This window comes from Saccopteryx bilineata, chromosome 2 (assembly GCF_036850765.1).
Source record: "Saccopteryx bilineata isolate mSacBil1 chromosome 2, mSacBil1_pri_phased_curated, whole genome shotgun sequence".
Taxonomy (NCBI): domain Eukaryota; kingdom Metazoa; phylum Chordata; class Mammalia; order Chiroptera; family Emballonuridae; genus Saccopteryx; species Saccopteryx bilineata.
The window spans coordinates 238807642-238828885 of NC_089491.1; the positions used below are offsets into that span (position 1 = coordinate 238807642).

The 21244-nt window shown below is 38.9% G+C and overlaps 1 protein-coding gene across 4 annotated transcripts in view; it reads right to left on the reverse strand.

Annotated features, from left to right (window-relative positions):
- The window catches only part of ARHGAP32 (Rho GTPase activating protein 32), a 394792-nt gene that overhangs the window by 127649 nt on the left and 245899 nt on the right, over positions 1 to 21244 (reverse strand). For all 4 annotated transcript variants that reach the window (XM_066259724.1, XM_066259723.1, XM_066259720.1 and 1 more), the window contains one exon: positions 5410 to 5496. In XM_066259724.1, coding sequence (XP_066115821.1) covers positions 5410 to 5496 — 87 coding nt within the window. The remainder of the gene's footprint in view (positions 1 to 5409; positions 5497 to 21244) is intronic.

The following is a 21244-nucleotide window of genomic DNA, read 5'->3' on the forward strand; positions in this document are numbered from 1 at the left end:
GCCTCTTGTCTTGGATCGCTGAACTGAGAGAGATCTTATCAATTAGAACCCGTGGGTGCGCAGATTTCATGGGTTAAGCTAATTTCAGTGATTGGGTCCGCAGCTGTGCTCCCGAAGGTATTTCAGGCTGCCTGCGCGCCCCTCCCCCAACGCTTGATTGTTAGCTTGAATGGCTGGGTGAGGTGCCCCGCCCACAGAGAGAATCTCCCAAGTAGGGAAGACCGCCCTGGCGCCTCTCCCGCTCGCCCTGCCACTGGCGGCTGGGGCGCACCGGGCACAGGATAATGGGGCACCCTGGGTGTGCGGGCCAGTAGGGCGCTCTGGGCACGTGGAATGCCCAGGGCATGCGCGCCAATGGGGTGCTCCGGGCACCAGTGGCTGGGGACTCTCCCTCGCAGTGCGCGGGCCGCTGGGAACGTTAGCGGTGCTCGCTCTGCAACCGGACCGGGCGCGTGCCGGCGGCTGCTCGCCGCTCCCGAGTGTGGGCTGACTCACCACAGGCGCACTCCTCCGCGGCTTGAATGAACGTCCCTGCAGTAGTTAGCTTCCTCCACATCCTCCTCTCAGATTCAAGTGATAACAGTCCTTTCACTTTCAGTTTGTGTGGAACTCCGGAATTCTCCGAGGATAAATTTTATGTTTCTAGTTGATAAATTTGTTGTGATTTTGGGGAGATCTGTAGGACGCGCTGCTCATGGCGCCATTTCCGTGACGTCACTTATAATGCTTTATTAACATGTGGCACAGGCTCGCAACTTTCAGAGTAGCCATCCAAGTATAAATCACATTAGAAAATGGTGAAAAAATTAGGAAAAACCCACTAGAACAGCGGTTCTCAACCTGTGGGTCGTGACCCTGGCGGGGGTCAAACGACCAAAACACAGGGGTCGCCTAAAGCCATCGGAAATACATATTTTATTTAAAAATGTATTGTATAATAAATATGTGTTGTATAATAAATATGTGTTGTATAATAAATATGTATTTCCCAATGGCTTTAGGCGACCCCTGTGTTTTGGTCATTCGACCCCTGCCGGGGTCGCGACCCACAGGTTGAGAACCGCTGCACTAGACTGAGCTTCAAATCTTGGTCTTTCTCTTTAATTAAAATTCTTGAGTCTGAGGTCCATCATCTGTAAAATGGAATCCAGATTATTTACCTCATGGACTGCTGCAAGAATTAAATGACATACTGCATATCATAGTATCTGTGCACTAAACACAAGTGCTCAAAAAATGCCTACTGAATCTGGATCAATTCACTATAAAAAAAACATGGTTTACATTTCTGGATTCACAATTTAAAAAGAAGTGAAAACTTAAAAGGCAGGGGCAGAGACACAATTAAAAGGTTCAAAGATGAGACCTAAAAGAATCAGTATTACTTAACCTACAGAAAGGGAAAACAACACAATTTAAGTGGCAATTTTCTAAGACAAAAGAACAAAGGAAGGAAGTGCGTTAAGATGAAGGTCCAAGAATTTTAGTTAAATAAAAAGAGTTTCAAGAACACATTAACAAAATTAGAAGTTAGCAAAGATATAAAATATGTGCGTACATAGCTTCTGGGATGGACAGATTCCATCAGTGTGTAAATGATCTTATCTAAAGACTATGCAGTCTCTCAGATCTGTTGCTGCTTGAGAATTCCAAGGAGAGGCAGGAAAAGCTGGCAATCAGAAAACTGAAGTCCTTTTCAAACAGTGCTATGGTGTTCTTGGGGTATATTCCTAACAGTGGGATAGCTGGGTCAGAAGGCAGTTCCATTTTTAATTTTTTGAGGTATGTCCATACTGTTTTCCACAGTGGCTGCACCAGTCTGCATTCCCACCAGCAGTGCAGGAGGGTTCCCTTTTCTCCACATCCTCAACAGCACTTATTCTGTGTTGTTTTGTTGATGAGTGCCATTCTGACTGGTGTGAGGTAATAGCTCATTGTGGTTTTAATTTGCATTTCTCTAATGATCAGTGATGTTGAGCATCTTTTCATATGCCTATTGGCCATCTATATGTCCTCTTTGGAGAAGTGCCTATTCATAGCACTGTTTCAAAAGGAGAAATGCACCCCCACGTTTATGGCAGCACGGTTCACAATAGCGAAGATCTGGAAACAGCCCAAGTGTCCATCAAAGGACAAGTGGATTAAAAAGCTTTGGTACATATATACTATGGAATACTACTCAGCCATAAGAAATGATGACATCAGATCATTTACAACAACAGGGATGGACCTTGATAACATTATACTGAGTGAAATAAGTAAATCAGAAAAGACTAAGAACTATATGATTCCATACATAGGTGGGACATAAAAATGAGACTCAGAGACATGGACAAGAGTGTGGGGGTTATGGGGTGGGGGAGAGAGGGAGGGAGTGAGGGGTGAGGGAGTGAGGGGAGAGGAGGGGCACAAAGAAAACCAGATAGAGGTGACAGGGGACAGTTTGACTTTGGGTGATGGGTATGCAACATAATCAAATATCAAAATAACCTGAAGATGTTTTCTCTGAACATATGTACCCTGATTTATCAATGTCACCCGATTAAAATTAATTAAAAAAAGAAAACTGAAGTCCTTATCAGTTCCCACTCGAGACTTCATACTCCTTAGGAAAGCCACTTCAGTAACTTGGGCCCCAGTTTCCTCATTTGCAAAATTAAGAGGGTTTGATTGTGAGTCTCCCTTAGTTATAAAAAACAAAAACGTGATTCTTGTTTAGTATGGTTTATGACAACGCAGGGCAAAAATACAGCAGGTGAGCTGTGGGAATGCCCTGATGACTGTTTACGGTGAGGCAGCGAAGTGTGATGGCATCATCACAATGCAGTAAATTACCACTTTGATGTAACAAATAGTATACCAAATAGTCTAAAATTTTCTAAGTAGATTGACAAGATATTTACAACCAGGAAACAGCCTACTATATAGGGCACTATTCACAGAAGCATAATCAAATAACAATTATACATGCTAATGTATGGTATCAAAATACCACGGATAACTTTTGAAGGTCATTTAAAAAAAACAGCACAGATATTTGTGACACTGTGTTTTCAATATGAGAATAAAAATATTTGCATTGTCAGGACATATGAAAATTAATAGTGGGAAGAAAAGATGTTAAAAGGTGTTAGACTGTAGAGGGATTAATAAACCCATTATACATGCCAACCATGTACTCTAGATAAAGATAATTTGTTTTATAATCATGTTAGTAAATGTTCATCATAAAAGCACTTAATATTTTTACTTAAAAATTAATTCGCCAATTAGAAAAATGCCATGAAATATGACATGAAACAATGACTCAGAGCAGTCTAACTTCTCAAAGGAACCTAGATGGCATACAATACAACATAGATAAACAATATGACTTTGGATATCTTATTTCTATAAAAGCAAAATTCAATTTCCAGTATCATGTTCTGACACCTACAAATAAAAGCACTTAATTGTGAAAGGCTTTCCCTAAGGTTACCAGGATGAAGATCTTAAATGTTTATCATATGAGATAATCATTAGACTTTTCCAGGTTATTCAATTTTTAACTTCAGATACATGAATAATACTTATTTGGGGGAGGGGGGATATCCCTATCTTAATCTATCCCAAAGAAAACTAAAACCTTTTTTTTTAAATACTTTATTCATTTTTTAGAAAGGAGAGGGAGAGAGGGAAAGAGGGAGAGAGGGAGAGGGGGAGAGGGGGAGAGAGGGAGAGAGCGAGAGAGAGAGAGAGAGATAGGGGAGGAGCATGAAGCATCAACTCCCATATATGCCTTGACTGGGCAAGCCCAGGGTTTCAAACCAGTGACCTCAGTGTTCCAGATTGATGCTCTATCCACTGTGCCACCACAGGTCAGGCAAAAACTAAAACCTTTGTATGAAGTTTTCTTTGAAAACACTTGCTTTACAATGGCTAATTCAAAAACAGTCAGAAGGCTCGGTGAACACAGAATAAACAATCTAGATTAACTGATTACTTGATGGAGAAAATAATGCTACATATGAGATATGATAGGTATCATTCAAAGCAGGTCATGGTAAATACTTTCAAAAAAGTTCTAATACTAATCATTAAGAAAGAGTACACTTCTGCATGACCAGTGGTGGAACAGGTGCTAGAGCATTGGACTGGGATGCAGAGGACTCAGGTTTGAAACCCCGAGGTCACTGGCTTGAGCACAGGCTCATCCAGCTTGAGCATGGGCTTACCCGCTTGAGTGCTGGGTCACTGGCTTGAAGCCCAAGGTTACTGGCTTCAGCCCAAGGCCATTGGCTTGAGCAAGGGGTCATTTGCTCTGCTGTAGCCCCCTGGTCAAAGCACATATGAGAAAGCAATCAATGAACAACTAAGGTGCCGCAACAAAGAACTGACACTTCTCATTTCTCTCCCTTCCTGTCTGTCTGTTTCTATCTGTTCCCCTCTCTGTCTCTCTCTGTCTCTGTCACAAAAAAGAAAAAGAAAAAAGAAATAAAGATCACACTTCTAAAACATAAATATGCCCTGGCCAGTTGGCTCAGTAGACAGTGTCAGCTTGGTGTAAGGATGTCCTTGGTCCTATTCCTTGTCAGGGCACACAGGAAAAGCAACCACCTGCTTCTCTCCCCTTACTTATCCCCCTTCTCTCTTCCCCTCTTGCAGTCAGTAGCTCCATTGGTACAAGTGTGGGCCTCAGGCACTAAAAATAGCTCAGTTGATTCAAGCAATGGCCCTAGACAGGGATTGCCTGGTGGAGTCCAGTCAGGGCACATGCAGGACTCTGTCTCACTATATCCCTTCTTTTCACTTAAAAAATAAATAAATAAACATATACACATTCTGCTTACACCCAGTGGAACTTATTATCTAGTTAGAAATGTGAGCATCTGAGGCAGAGACAACTTAGTCTGCTCTTTTATTATGTGTGCTTTATCTTATCATAAACAATATATTTTCTATACTCTAACAAGAAGAATTTTCATTTAAGTTGGTAAATTAAATATCTATAAAACAAATTCTTTTGAATTGATTATTTCAACTCTGAATACATACTGAAAAACCAAAATATCTAGGAGAAAGATTATGAAACAAAACATTTTTTACCATATTTACTGTTATTCATTCACAAGTGTCTAAAGCCTTAAAAACTTTCTGAAAATGCAGACAGAAGATATGCCAGTTGTACCACTAAACTGTGCATTCCACTTAGTACCATATGAACATATTTATTCCTCTTATTTAAAGGACACCATTTATTTTCTTAACAATAGTCATTCATAGTCCAATTTCATTTCAGTATTATACAAGTATTTTTCCATGGATTCTATTAGGCAATGTGAGAAACACATTATAGAAAGAAATCTAATAATCACTCAGAAGAATTCTTATTAAATCTCACGTGAAATGGAAAACATGTCACAGAATTACCTGACAGGCAATGTGCACGAGGTAGACCAGCTCTTTAGATTCACATCCATTCTTTGTTATATCATTCTGTTCTTCTGAAAGTGAAAGCTATGTCAAAGAAGAAAGGGCAGAAGAGAGAGAGTCATGATTAATGAATAAGAATAAACTAAGCATTCAGTAATACCTAGATTCTCACATCAACTTAATGTAAGATATACCTTATAAAAGAACTCTGCTACTTTAAGACAGATAAAGAATTCAGGATTTTTACAAAATATGTGTTTCTGAGAATTGTAGCTTATATCTAACTAAAAACACAACTGCATAATAGTAGTAAATAAAATACATTTATTCAAGAGGTCTTCACTGCTTTAATTTATAGCACACAGGTGAAAGGAAGGCATTCAGGCAACCACTAATAGCGTGACAACTGGTTTTAACAGGGCTCAGGCTCTGTCACAGAGATTGCAGACCGGCTGCTCACAGAAGAGGGTGGGCCTACAGATATGTTTTTTTTTAGACTAACCATGTAGGTCTGCACACTGGATTTTATTTCATTTTTGTTTAGACCACAAGCTAGCATTTAGAAATTGAGTGGTTTTATATAAAATATATAGATTTTTGGCTTCTATTGAAAATTAAGAAATTAAAATATTCTCACATGGGCAACAACTGCCTAGATCTGAAAGTGACAGACCCCTTTGAATGAGTCCACCAAGAGACTTTGCCGTAGAATTAATTACTTTGTTTTTTCCCCCATTATCTAGGTTGGATATTAACTGACAATCATCATGCTGTTTGCTTTATTTTTTTTTATATTCAACTTACTTCACTCATTTATCTCACATACTTGCCCTAAGCAGGGGTGTGAATTTGCAAATTCTGCTCCAGAAACAGAAAACCCTGAGTTCACAACTGTCAGTAACTGGTTGTATAATATTGACCTTCCTACTTAATATCTTATCTAGAAAATGGAGATGATATAATAATATCAATTCTCAAGTTTGTGAGTATTACTTACAAGGGAAATCCCATAGGTATTTCAGCTGGTTCCTCAACAGAAATAATCCAGAAGGGATTAGAATGAAATATTCAAAGTGATGAAAAACAAGAACCTATAAACCAAGACTACTTTACCCAGTAAAGCTATCATTTAAAACTGAAGGAGAAAGAAAGAGCTTCCCAGACAAGAAAAAGCTAAGAGTTCATTACCATCAAACCAGTATTATACAAAATGTTAAAAGGCCTTTATTATGAAAAGAAGAAGAAAAGAAGAGAAAGAGAGGAGGAAGAGGTGAAGGAGAAGAAGAAGAAGAAGGAAGAGAAGAGAAGAAGGAGAATAAAGAGAAGAAGAAGGGGGAGGAGAAGAAAAAAGAGGAAGAGAAGAAGAAGAGTAAAAATAGAGGAACACAGTTAAAAGAGATAAAATGCCAATAAATACATATCTATCAATAATTGATTTAAATGTAAACGGCTTAAATATTCCATTCAATAGGGTAGCTGAATTGACCATATATATGCTGTCTTCAAAAAAACCACACCTGAGAAGGAAAGATACATACAGACTAAAAGTAAAGGAATGGAAAAAGATATGTCATACAAATAGAAAGAAAAATAAAAGCTGGGATAACTATAATATATTTATATCTGACAAAATAGTTTTTAAAACAAAAGCTATCTTAAGAAACAAGAGACACAACATAATGATAAAGGGAACAATCCTATAACCCTTGTAAACATTTATGCACCAAACATAAGAGCACCTAAATATATAAAGCAAATCCCAACAAATATACAGGGAAATATTTACAGTATTACAGTCACAATAGAAAATTTTAATGCCCATTAACACCAATGGATATATCATCCAGATAAAAAAAATTAATAAGGAAATAGCAGCCATAAATGATATACTAGATCAGCTAGACTTAATTGACATCTTCAGAGCATTTCACACCAAAGCTTCAGAATATACTTTCTTTTCAAGTGCACATGGAACTTTTTCTAGGATAGACCACATATTAGGACACAAAACAAGTCTCAATTAATTTGAAAAGACTAAAATCATATTAAGCATCTTCTCTGACCATAAGAGTATAAAACTAGAAAACATTCACAAGAAAAAGGCTAAAAAACACACAAAGACATGGAGGCTAAACAAAATGTTATAAAACAATGAATTGGTCAACAATGAGATCAAGGAACAAATCAAAAGATACCTTAAAACAAAAATAAGAACACAAGCCAAAAAGGACAAAGTAAAAGTAGTCTTTCAAGGTAATTTTATAGCATTACAGGCCTACCTCAAGAAACAAGAAAAATCTCAAATGAACATCCAATTTTACACTTAAAAAACTTGAAAAAGAACAACCAACAAAGCCCAAAGTGACGAGAAGAAAGGAACTAATAAAGAACAAAGAAAAAATAAATAAAATATACTAAAAAAAACCCACAAAAGATCAAAGAAACCAAGAGCTTGTTCTTTTAAAAGATAAACAAGATTGCCTGACGAGGCAGTGCCACAGTGGATACAGAATCGGACTGGGATGCGGAGGACCCAGGTTCAAAACCCCAAGGTCACCGGCTTGAGCATGGAGTCACTGCCTTGAGGATGGGATCATAAACATGATTCCATGGTTGTTGGCTTAAGCCCAAAGGTCACTCAATGGCTTGAAGCCCAGGGTTTCTAGCTTGAGCAACATATCACTCGCTCTGCTATAGCTCCCCCCGCCCACCTGTCAAGGTACATATGAGAAAGGAATCAATGCACAACTAAGATGCTGCAATGAAGAATTGATGCTTCTCATCTCTCTCCCTTCCTGTCTGTCTGTCCCTCTCTCTGACTCTCTCTGTCTCTGTCCAAAAAAAAATAGATAAACAAGACTGACCAACTTTTAACCAGATTCATAAAGACAAAGAGAGGACCTAGATAATCATAGATGAAAGAGGAGAAGTAACAACAAACACCAAAGAAATGCAAAGTATTATAAGAAAATATTGTAAATAACTATAGGACAACAAATTAGGCATTCTGGATTAAAATGATTAATTCTTAGAAACACATAACTTCTAAAACTGAATCAGAAAATATGTATAGACAAATTATAACTAGTGAAACTCAATCAATAATCAAAAACTCCCAATAAACAAAAGTCCTGGACTTATGGCTTCACTGGTAAATTTTATCAAACATTCAAAAAAGAATTAACACCTATCCTTCTCAATCTATTTCAAAAAATTCAAGAGTAGGGAAGACTCCCAAGCTTATTTTATGAGGCCAACATTATTCTAATTCCAAAACTAGATAAAGACACTACAAAGAAAAAAAATTATAGACCCATATCCCTAATAAACATAGATGTTAAAATCCTCAACAAAATATTATCAAACTGGAAGGTCATATACCACAATCAAGTAGAATTTATTCCAGGGATTCGAGGTTGGTACAATATCCACCAATCAACAAATGTGATATACCACATAAACAAAATGAAGAATAAAAATGACATGATCTCATCAATAGATGCAAAAAAAAAAAAAAGCACTTCATAAAATATAGCACCCACTTATGTTAAACTTCTCAGCAAAGTGGGAACAGAGGGAACTTACCTCAATGTAATAAAGGCCTTATATGACTAACCCACAGCCAACATTATACTCAATGGGCAAAACCCACAAACGTTTCCTTTAAGATCTGGAACAAGACAGGGATGTCCATTATCACCACTCTTATTCAGTATGGTACTGGAAGTCCTAGCCACAGCAATCAGACAAGAAGAAATAAAGAACATTCACATTGGAAAGGAAGAAGTAAAACTATTACTATTTGCAGATGACATGATACTGCATATAAAGAACCCTAAAGATTCCACCAAAAAAATACAATTACTGATAAATAAATTCAGTGAAGTAGCAGGATACAAAATAAATATCCAGAAATCAGTTGCATTTTTATACATCAATAGTTATATATCAAAAAGGAAAATCAAGAAAACAATAACCATAAAGCTGCTTCCAAAAGAATAAAACACCTAGGAATAAATTTAACCAAGGATGTAAAAGACCTGTCTTCAGAAAATTATAAAATACTGAGAAAGAAAATAAAGAACATATAAACAAGTGGAAGCATAAACCATGTTCATGGATAGGAAGAATTAACATTATTAAAATGTCCAAATTACTGAAAGCAAGCTGTAGACTTAACACAATTCCTATCAAGATACCAATGGTGTATTTCACAGAACCAGATTAAATACTCCAAAAATTTTTATGGAACAACAAAAGACCCCATATAGCCACAACAATGTTGAGAAGAAAAAAAAAAAACAAGGTTAAAGGAATCACGTTACTTAATAGCAAATATACTACAAGTTCATAGTAATCAAAACAGCATGGTACTGGCATAAAAACAGATATATAGATTAATGGAACAGAATAGAGAGCCCATAAATCAACACATACCTATATAGTCAATTAATATTTGGCACAGTAGGCAAGAATATACAGTGGAATATAGTCTATTCAAATAAATGATATTTGGAAAACTGGAAAGAGGTGGGCAAGAAAGTGAAACAAGACCATCTTCTTACACCATATGCAATAATACACTCAAAATAGATTAAGAACTTAAATATTAGATACAGAACTATAAAAGTCTCAGGAGAAAATAGAGGTAGTAAAATCTTTGACATTTCCCATAGCAATATTTTTTTCTGCTGTATTCTCAGGCAAGGGAAATAAGAGAAAAGATAAATAAATGAGACTATATCAAACTGAAATTTTTTGCATATCAACAAAATGAAAAGACAACCCACTGAATGGAAGAATATATTTGCCAATACATCTGGTAAGGGATTAATAAACAAAATTTATGAAGATCTTATAGAACTCAACACCAAAAACAAATAAACAAACATACAATCCAATTAAAAAATGCACAAAGGACCTGAATAGACACTTTTCTAAAGAGGACATACATACGGTCAATAGAACATGTGAAAAGATGTTCCACACATTAATCATCAGAGAAATGCAAATTAAAACCACAATGACATATTACCTCACACCTGTCAGAATAATTATCAATAAATTAACAAATAATAAGTGTTGGCTAAGATGTGAAGAACCAGTGTCACTCCAATAAAATCAATTTTTAAAAATCTAAGTGTAAACATATTTACAAATGACAAAAGCTGAGTTAGTTCATCTCCAGCAAACAAGTACAAGGAAAAAAAAGTAAAATAACTTCTTTAGTATAAAGAAAAATGGTACCAGATAAAAACCAAGAAATGCAGAAATAGATAAACAATCCTAGGAGGGGTAAATATTTAAGTAAACATAAAACATGTAAATCCTCAAAATAACAGATGACAGAAGTTGAGACTATCTTAATAGTTTTAAGTAAAGAAAATACATTATCCTAAACTTTATTCACAGTTAAACTATAAGAAAAAAAAGGAGCAAAATAAATAGCATTTTCTAATTAATAAAAACAATGAGCTCCCAACAACAAAATTTTCACAAAAATAACCTTCTATCATATGTACTTAAAAAGAAAGAAAAAAGATTCCAGGAGAAACAACTAAGATGAAAAGTAGAAATACTGAGCAAAGAGTTTAGCAAATAAGCATTTCTTCTAAATAAATTTTAACAAAAGAAATAAATTATAGAAGAAAAAGAGATAAAACTATAATCCCAGATAACACCAGCATAAAAGACAAGAAGGAGTGACTCTCCATTAAGACATTTCTAAGTACTGATATTGCTTAAGAGGAGAGATATTGATAAATTTTAATCTAAAAATTAGGTATTCAAGTTAAAATTTTTTATTGTGTTACTAAAAGAATAGAAAAACTATAATTTGCAAACCATAATGAAGTGAGTAAAATTTTAAAATGTCAATAACTACAATAGGAACAAAAATATGTAAGTAAAAACAATTTTTCTAAACATACTGTGGCGAGAAGAGAGAAGGGAAGAAGAGAGCAAACTTACAAATTAAGGCAAGGAGATAGAGAGGAAAAATAAAATTAAAAGCAAAGAAAGATTATCGAATGGTGTCAACAAAATAGTGAAGCAGCCAGCTCCAAACTCTTGTCCTTTCACAGAAACATGAGAACACAAACAAAAACCTCTTGGAACTTCACTGCGCTAGAAAATATATAGTTAAAGGTTTGAACAACCATGAGAACACTGAATCAAGGAAAAGCCAACTTAAAAATCACAGCAAAGCTTTGTAGCATTTTTACTTGTCTTTGCTCCAACTCCTCCCCAACTCAGCCACACTCCTGAAGAAGGCAGCTCTAGTTCTAAGGTGCCTGGGTCCAAAGGATTAAAGGTATTATTAACAAACTAGAGTGGTTATCTATTCTAATCTGTTTGGTGGTTGAAAAATTGATGCAAGACACAAACATCAGTTTCATTAAATTTGAAACTGACTCAGGTACAAAAAGCAGTAGTATTTATTGTTCAAAATATTATAAAGTAAACAAGACTATAAGTATTATAAAGGAAACCTGGAGAAACAGACTACACTTAAGACATAAAATAACTTAAAATCCAGGAGGAAAGCCTGAGGAGAGAGGTTCTTTATGAAATGAGGGCATTCAAAAGTGCCTGTGTATAATGGGCACCTAGAAACCCAAGAGCAGGTCTAGGACAGAACACATGCACAAAGGATATAAGAATATCCTAACTTTCAACCCTAACTAATCTTTAGTGTTGAATGAGGGTCCTAACACAAAGAAAATCTACAAAGATTGGAGAAGGTGTTTGTTTAGTCTTTTTTTTTTTTTTTTTTTTTAGCTTCTGGCATTCAGGGAATCCTTGGGAATAAGGTTTCTCTTAAAGGTTTTAAAAAAAAGAAAATCCCTTGGCCCTGGCCGGTTGGTTCAGCGGTAGAGCGTCGGCCTGGCGTGGGGGGGACCCGGGTTCGATTCCCGGCCAGGGCACATAGGAGAAGTGCCCATTTTGCTTCTCCACCCCCACCCCCTCCTTCCTCTCTGTCTCTCTCTTCCCCTCCCGCAGCTGAGGTTCCATTGGAGCAGGGATGGCCTGGGCGCTGGGGATGGCTCCTTGGCCTCTGCCCCAGGCGCTAGAGTGGCTCTGGTCGCGGCAGAGCGACCCCCCAGAGGGGCAGAGCATCGCCCCCTGGTGGGCAGAGCATCGCCCCTGGTGGGCGTGCCGGATGGATCCCGGTTGGGCGCATGCGGGAGTCTGTCTGACTATCTCTCCCCGTTTCCAGCTTCAGAAAAATACAAAAAAAAAAAAAAAATGCTAAAAAAAGAAAATCCCACAATGGATACCCAGCTTCTCCAGTGTTTGGGGACAAACATCAAGAGGCCTACCTCTGTCTTGCCTGAGAGAGCACTGGGGAAATGACAGAGATATGCAGCCTGAAGTCACCTAGTAAAAAAGAAGGGCACAGGGCAACCAGTGAATGGATCTTGGAAGTAGCATCATGTCCCTGCTGGTGACACTGCCCAACAATAGAACCCAGGCACAACTCTACGCAACCAGAGAGCTGAAATGATAGCAACGTAAGGTCAAGAGGGCCCAATCAGCATTTCACCCAGCTAGAGTTCCAAGTCAATAGACCAGCCAACCACAGAGCATAGTCAGCATCGCTAACCAATTGTGGAGTCTAAACTACAGTCACACCCAACTGACTGTGGCCCTGCCCAACCCCAGAAATCAGTCAGTGATCACTCTTGACTACCAGCCCTGCCTAGATGGGAATCCAACAAGTCATCCCACACAAATACATGCCCAACCCACTATCGCAAAGCCAATTTGTCACCTCACCCAAATGCACAGAACAGCCTTCAGCCTCACCAAATCAGAGCCCAGCCTGCAGCCTTCCCAAACACCAACTCAGTCAGGGGCTCCACCCAATCATGGAGTAGTCTGTAGCCACAACTAACCAGTGATGGTTATGAGCCCAGCATGCAGCACTGCCCAATTACAGAATCCAGCAAGTGGTCCTGATGTCTGATGGTGAAGTCCAGCTAGATACTCGACCTGACCTTAGACAACAGGCAGTAGCCCCCTCCACCAAAGAGCCCAGGAGCAAGTCCCACCTTTCCACAGGTAACACCAAGTGGCCCATTCATAACAAGCTGGGCTGACTAGCGAAAGTCTTTCCAGACCAAAACAAATCTGTAAAGACTACAAGAAGTTTCTGCAAATGCACAGACAGCAATGCAAGCACACAAAGATAATAACAAAAGCAGGGAAACATGACACCACCACAGGTAACAAAAAAAATCCAGTAACAGATTAAAAAAAAAAAAGAGCTGTATGAGTTGACAAACGATTCGGAGTAATCACATTAAAGAAGTCAAATGAAATAAAACAGACAACTAAAGAAAATTAAGAAAACAATCTACAAAATAAGATGTTTAACAAAGAAACAAAAAACAAATGGTAGAACTAAAGAGCATAATGACAACATCAAAAAATACAATGAAGAGTTTCAACAGTAGATTCAATCAAGTAACAAAAAGAATCAATGAACTCAAAGACAAGTCATTTGAAATTATCTAACCAGGAGGAGCAAGACAAAAATGAATGAAAGAGTGAAGAAAGACTACAGAACACAGGGCTATCAATAAATGATAGAACATGCATTATTGAAGACCCAAAAAAATAAGAGGGAGAAGAAGGGGAAGAAAATCTATTTAAAGAAAAAATGGCTGAAAATGTCCCAAATTTAAAAAATATGAATATCCAGCCCTGGCTGAGTAGCTCAGTTGCTTAGAGCATTGTCCCAAAACACCAAGGTTGCAGATTCAATCCCAAGTCAGAGCACATACAAGAATCAACCAATGAATGCATATATAAATGGAACAACAAATCAATGGTTCTCGCTTTGTCTCTCCTTTCCTTTCTCTCTATAATAAAATTTTAAATTAAAAAAAAGAAATATGAATATCTAAATGTCCCCTAATACTATATATGCAATCCAAGGAGGACTTCACCATGGCACATTACAATCAACTATCAAAAATCAAACAAGGCCCTGGCCAGTGCGTGGAGGTCCCGAGTTCAATTCCCAGCCAGGGCACACGGGAGAAGCACCCATCTGCTTCTCCACCCTTCCCCCTCTCCTTTCTTTCTATCTCTCTCTTCCCTTCCCTCAGCCAAGGCTCATTTGGAGCAAAGTTGGCCCGGGTGCTGAGAATGGTTCCATGGCCTCCACTTCAGGCACTAGAATGGCTCCAACTGCAGCAGAGCAATGCCCCAGAGGAGCCAAGCATCGCCCCCTGGTGGGCATTCTGGGTGGATCCCGGTTGGGCAGGTGCCTGCAGGAGTCTGTCTGTGCCACCCCCCCTTCGGAAAAATACAAAAAAAAAAATCAAAAAAGATATAACTTTGAAATCAGAAAATGACTCTCCAAATGCTAGGACCTCTGATAAGGCTGTTAGCTGATTTCTAAGTAGAAACTTCACAGGCAAAGGGAAAGTGAGATGACACATTCAAAATAGTTAAAGAAAACAACTGCAAACCAAGAACACAATACATGGTATAGCAGCCTGTTAAAGTAGAAGAAGAAATAAAGACATTCTCTAAGAAGTAATTGATGAAAAAGTTCACCATTAAGTCTGCATCACAAGAAACTGTCAAGAGAGTTCTTCACACTGAAATAAAAAGGTACTTAAAAGGTAAAAACATATAAATGAATAAAACTGGTAAAGATTAACTCAGAATACTCTGATAATGTAATAGTGGTGTATAAAACACTTAAGCCTGGCCCTGGCCAGTTGACTCAGTGGTAGAGTATCATCAGCCTGGTGTGCAGGAGTCCCGGGTTCGATTCCCAGCCAGGGCACACAGGAGAGGTGCCCATCTGCTTCTCTACCCCTCCCCCTCTCCTTCCTCTCTCTCTCTCTTCCCCTCCCGCAGCCAGGGTTCCATTGGAGCAGGGTTGACCTGGGCGCTGAGGATGGCTCTGTGGCCTCTGCCTCAGGCGCTAGAATGGCTCTGGTTGCAGCAGAGCAACGCCTCAGAGGGGCAGAGCATCGCCCTCTGGTGGGCATGCCAGGTGGATCCCGGTCGGGCGCATGCGGGAGTCTGTCTGACTGCCTCCCTGTTTCCAGCTTCAGAAAAAACAAAACAAAACAAACAAACAAAAAACCCACTTAAGCCTCTACTATAATAGTTTAAAAATAAACATAATAACCATAGCTGCAATAATTTTAACATAGATAACCAATGTGAAAAGATATAATCTAAATCAGTAACCTAAAATGTGAGAAAGGAAAGATGTATAAAGTTTTTCTATTCAATTAAAATTAAGTTATCAGCTTAAAATAAGATATTATAAGATATTTTATGTAAACCTCATAAGCAATCACAAAGGAAGCAGAAACACATACAAGAGAAAAAGAAAGGAATCAAAGCATAATGCTATCAAAAAGTCATCAAATCAAATCACCAAGGAAGACAGCAAAAGAGGAAGAAGGTAATAAAGAAACTAAAAATCAAACTGAAAACTAACAAAATGACACCAGTAACTCCTGACTTATTAATAATTATTTTAAATGTAAATGGATTAAATTTCCAAGTCAAAAAGCACAGAGTGACTAAATAGATAAAAATCAAGATTCCATTATAAGTTGTCTAAAGGAGAACCCTTCTAGACTTAAGGACACATACAGGCTAAAAGTAAAGTTAGAGATAGATATCCCATGCAAATGAAAACCAAAATATTGGAGGGATGACTACACTTATATTACAGAAAGTAGACTTTCAGTCAAAAACTCACAATAGACAACTGACCGTAGTATATAAAGACAAAAGGGTCAATTAATCAAGAAGATTTACAAATAGTGACTATGTATGATCTCGAACATCAGACACCTATATATATAAAGCAAATATTAACAGAAATGAGTGAAGAAATAAATAGCAACAAAATAATAATGAGGGACTTTAATACCACTCTCAACAATGGACAGATCATCCACAGAAAATCAACAAGGAAACACTAGACTTGAACTATACTATATAGATCAGTGATTATAAACCTTTTTCATTTCACGGCACACATAAAAACTAATTACAGGACTTCTAGTCCAAATGGCAATGTAGTAAATGTGGTACTCACAGCCTCCCACAACCACATCAAAATTACAACTAAACTACAGAATAACCACCATTAAGAACTGCCTGGAATCTAGCTGAATTGAAGTCCTACAACTAGGGATTTGAAGAAGCCACATCGAGACTAGTAGGAGGTGCAGAGACATGGCACAGGCTGATTCCAAATACATGTGTGGAGGTTTAAAATTGGGGGAATATCTTGACTGCAGAGGCCCCCATGAGGATCAAGGGGTCTCAGTCCCACATCAAGCCTCCTGTCCCAGGATTCCAGTGCAAGAAAAGAAGCCCCCATACATCTGGCTGTAAAAACCAGTGGGGATTGTGGCTGAGTGAGAAGATAAACTGGAATCCCAGGCAGGTCCTCTGAAAAGATTCATGCACAGACTTGCTCCAGCGCTTGGGTAGCAGCTTGAAAGTAACCAGGGACATGGGGAGGAAATGAATTGTCTAGAATCAGGGCAAAAGCTGGGAAAGCAGCTCTGGCCAGACAAAAGTGCTGGCAGAAGCCATTGTTCTTTTTCTGAATTACCCCTCCTCCAACAGAGCCAACAGCAGACACCATGTCTGAGTCTCTGTCAACGTGACTATCACTGTCGACCCTGCCCTGGTCATTCCCTGAGACCACATCCCATCTAACTTGATGGCCCATCCAAACCATTTCCAGTGATTTTTCCATAAACTGGCCTCTCTTGCCTTATGCTTCAGACTTTCCTAAAATCTCTCGAACAAGCAGCATCTGGCCTCTGTGTACTCCATACCTCTTACTAAGTGGCCCCAGGCCTTGCACTAGCAGCACCACACCTTGGTACACTGCCTGGCCTCTCCTAGGAACCTCTAAGCCCAAGACAAGAGGCAGCCATCTGCATGTCACTCTTGTCACTCTGCAGCTTGTTATATCTGGCCCCAGATTGGGCACAAGTGGTGGGTGACCTTGCACCTCCCAGGAGGCACCAGAGCCAGTGTACTCCATGAACAGCTGCAGACCAGGCAGGATTACAATCCTACCACCTCCACAAGCAACACACTAAAATCACAGATTCAGTTGAGTACCAAGGACTCACTGAAGCAAGTTCTGCTCCACACAGTCAACTCCTGCACAGCAGCTCCTCCACTGTAGTCACAGCTGGTCCTTGCAGCCAAAGCCCTGGAGTCAGTCCCTCCTAGGACACCAATAGCAATCAAAGCTCAACTACAACAGGACAGTGCACACAGCCCACACAGGGGGCTCACCTGGATCACCAATCTTAAGTGACTGGGAGGTTGCATCACTCTACCCTACAGGACACCTACTACATTAGGCCACTCTACCAACTCCCAGAGACATATCAGCTCTACCTTATAGAAACAAATATGGGGAAGCAGCCAAACTGCAGAGACAAAGAACAAGTCCCAAATGAAGAAACAAAAAAATCTCCAAAAAGGTACGAAATGCAATGGCGGCAAGCACACTACACCAGATACAGTGTTTGAAACAATAGTTGTAATGGCTCAAGGAACTTAGTGAGAACTTCAACGGCATGAAAAAATTCAGAGGATCCATAAAAAAGAACCAGTCAGAAATGAAGGACATACTAACTGAAGTGAAGAATAATCTATAGGAAATCAACAGTAGAGTAGATGAGGCTGAGAATCAAATTGGCGATTTGGAATATAAGAAAGCTAAAATCATCCAATCAGAACAGCAAAAAGAAGAAAGAATCCAAAAATACAAGGATAATGTAAGGCACCTCTGGGACAGTTTCAAGCATACCAATATTTGCATCATGCGGGTGCCAGAAGGAGAAGAGAGAGAGCAAGAAATTTTAAAATTATATTTTAAAAATAATGTCAGAATACTTCCCCAGCCTGGTGAAGGAAATAGACATATCAGTCCAGGAAGTACAGAGTCCCAAACAAGATGAACCCGAAGAGGTCCACACCAAGACACAATTAAAATGCCAAAAGTTAAAGACAAAAAGAGAATCTTAAAAAAAGATAAGAGAAAAGCAGTGTTATTCTGACCTGTGATAGCACAGTGGACAGAGCGTCAACCCAAAGCACTGAGGTTGTCGGTTCAAAACCCTGGGCTTCCCCAGTCAAGGCATATATAAGAAACAATCAATGAACAACTCAAGTGACGCAACTACAAGTGGATACTTCTCTCTCTCTCTCTCTCTTTCTCTCTCTCTCTGTCTCCATCTCTCTTTCCCTCCAATTCAAAAATTAATAAATATCACCACCAACCCAGTATTACAAAAAATGTTAGTCTTCTCTAAGAGGAGGAAGAAGAAGAAAAAGGTAAAAAATATGAATAGTAAAATGGCAATAAATACATATCTATCAAAAATTGGTCTGAAAATCAAAATAAATAAACAAGCAGAACAGGAACCAACTCATAGATACAGAGAACATTTTAACAGTTGCCAGATGGGAGGGGGGCTGGAGGGATGGGTAAAAGAAGGTAAAAGGATTAAGAAGTACATATTGGTTGTTACAAAATAGTAATGAGCATGTAAAGCACAGGGAGGGAATACAGTCAATAGTACTGCAATACTACTTGTGGTGTCAGATGGGTACGTGACTGCTCAGGATGGTCACTGAGTAAGTTATATAAATGTCTAACCACTGAGTATACATCTGAAAGTAATATAAAATTGTACGTCAATTGTAAAATAAAAATGACTTAAAAAACACTACTTACTAAAATTCTGCATTACCACAAATATATGTTTTTTGCCAGTCTGACCAAAAAATAGGTATAATTTTGATTCTTTCACACAGGATAGCTATTGTTGTGTTGGCTGTTGTCATTTTTTAATTTAACAATCTAAGGGAAAAGAGTTCAGTGCCGCTGACTAGTCAGGTATCGCATAGTTTAAAACATTCTTGAGGCACACCAGTTGAAAACTGCTGCTACAGATGAAAACGACCTAGCAGACATATACAAAACACTCCATCCAGCAACAGCACAATGCATGTGCTTCTCAAATGCACGTGCAACATTCTCTACATAGATCACATGTCAGGTCACAAAACAGGCTTAGGAAATTTAAGAAGACTGAAACCATACTAGGTATATTTTCTAACCACAATGGTATGAAACTAGAATTAGTAATAGAAAAACTAAGAAATTCACAAATATGTGGAAATTAAACACTATAATGGATCAAACAAGAAATCAAAGGAAAATAAAAAAATATCTAGAAAAAAACAAAATGGAAACACAACATACCAATTCATTTGGGCTGCTGCAAAAACAGTTCTAAGAGAGAAGTGTATAGCAATAAATTCTTCCACTAAGAAATAAAATCTCAAATAAACAACCTATTTTGACACTGCAAAGAACTAGAAAAAGGTGCACTAAACCTAATGTTAGTGGAAGAAAAGAAATAACAAAAATCAAAGCAGAGGCCCTGGCCGGTTGGCTCAGCGGTAGAGCGTCGGCCTAGCGTGCGGAGGACCCGGGTTCGATTCCCGGCCAGGGCACATAGGAGAAGCGCCCATTTGCTTCTCCACCCCTCCGCCGCGCTTTCCTCTCTGTCTCTCTCTTCCCCTCCCGCAGCCAAGGCTCCATTGGAGCAAAGATGGCCCGGGCGCTGGGGATGGTTCTGTGGCCTCTGCCTCAGGCGCTAGAGTGGCTCTGGTCGCAATATGGCGACGCCCAGGATGGGCAGAGCATCGCCCCCTGGTGGGCAGAGCATCGCCCCTGGTGGGCGTGCCGGGTGGATCCCGGTCGGGCGCATGCAGGAGTCTGTCTGACTGTCTCTCCCCGTTTCCAGCTTCAGAAAAATGATAAAGAAAAAAAAAAAAAAAAAAAAAATCAAAGCAGAAATATGAGACTAAAAAAACAAAAATTCAATAAAACTAAGAGTTGGTTTTTTGAAAAGATAAACATTTACAGAATTTTAGCTAAACTAAATTCAGAAAAAAGGACAAGACTCAAAATTATAAATGAAAAAGGAAAAATTATAGTTGATACCAAAAAAATACAATGGATTATAAAAATAATTTGAACAATTATACTTCAACAAATTTGATAATCTAGTCAAAATGAATATATTAATAGAAACATATAAACTTTCAAGACTGAATCATAAAGAAATAGAAACTTTGAGCCCTGGCCGGTTGGCTCAGCGGTAGAGCGTCGGCCTAGCGTGCGGAGGACCCGGGTTCGATTCCTGGCCAGGGCACACAGGAGAAGCGCCCATTTGCTTCTCCACCCCTCCGCCGCGCTTTCCTCTCTGTCTCTCTCTTCCCCTCCCGCAGCCAAGGCTCCATTGGAGCAAAGATGGCCCAGGTGCTGGGGATGGCTCTGTGGCCTCTTCCTCAGGCGCTAGAGTGGCTCTGGTCGCGACATGGCGACGCCCCGGAGGGGCAGAGCATCGCCCCCTGGTGGGCAGAGCGTCGCCCCTGGTGGGCGTGCCAGGTGGATCCCGGTCGGGCGCATGCGGGAGTCTGTCTGACTGTCTCTCCCTGTTTCCAGCTTCAGAAAGATGAAAAAAAAAATAAAAAAAAAAAAAAAAAAAAAAAAGAAATAGAAACTTTGAACAAATAACAAGAAAATTGAATCAATATTCAAAAACCTCCCAAACAAGAAATGGTCTCCCCACTAATAAATTCAGTACTGATGTTTACCAAGTATTTAAAGATGAATTAACACCAATCATTGGCAAACTCTTCCATAACAATGAAGAGAACACTCACAAACTTGTTTTCGAACCCAGCATAACCCTCATACTCAAGTCAGACAAGGAAACTACAAAAAAAGAAAATT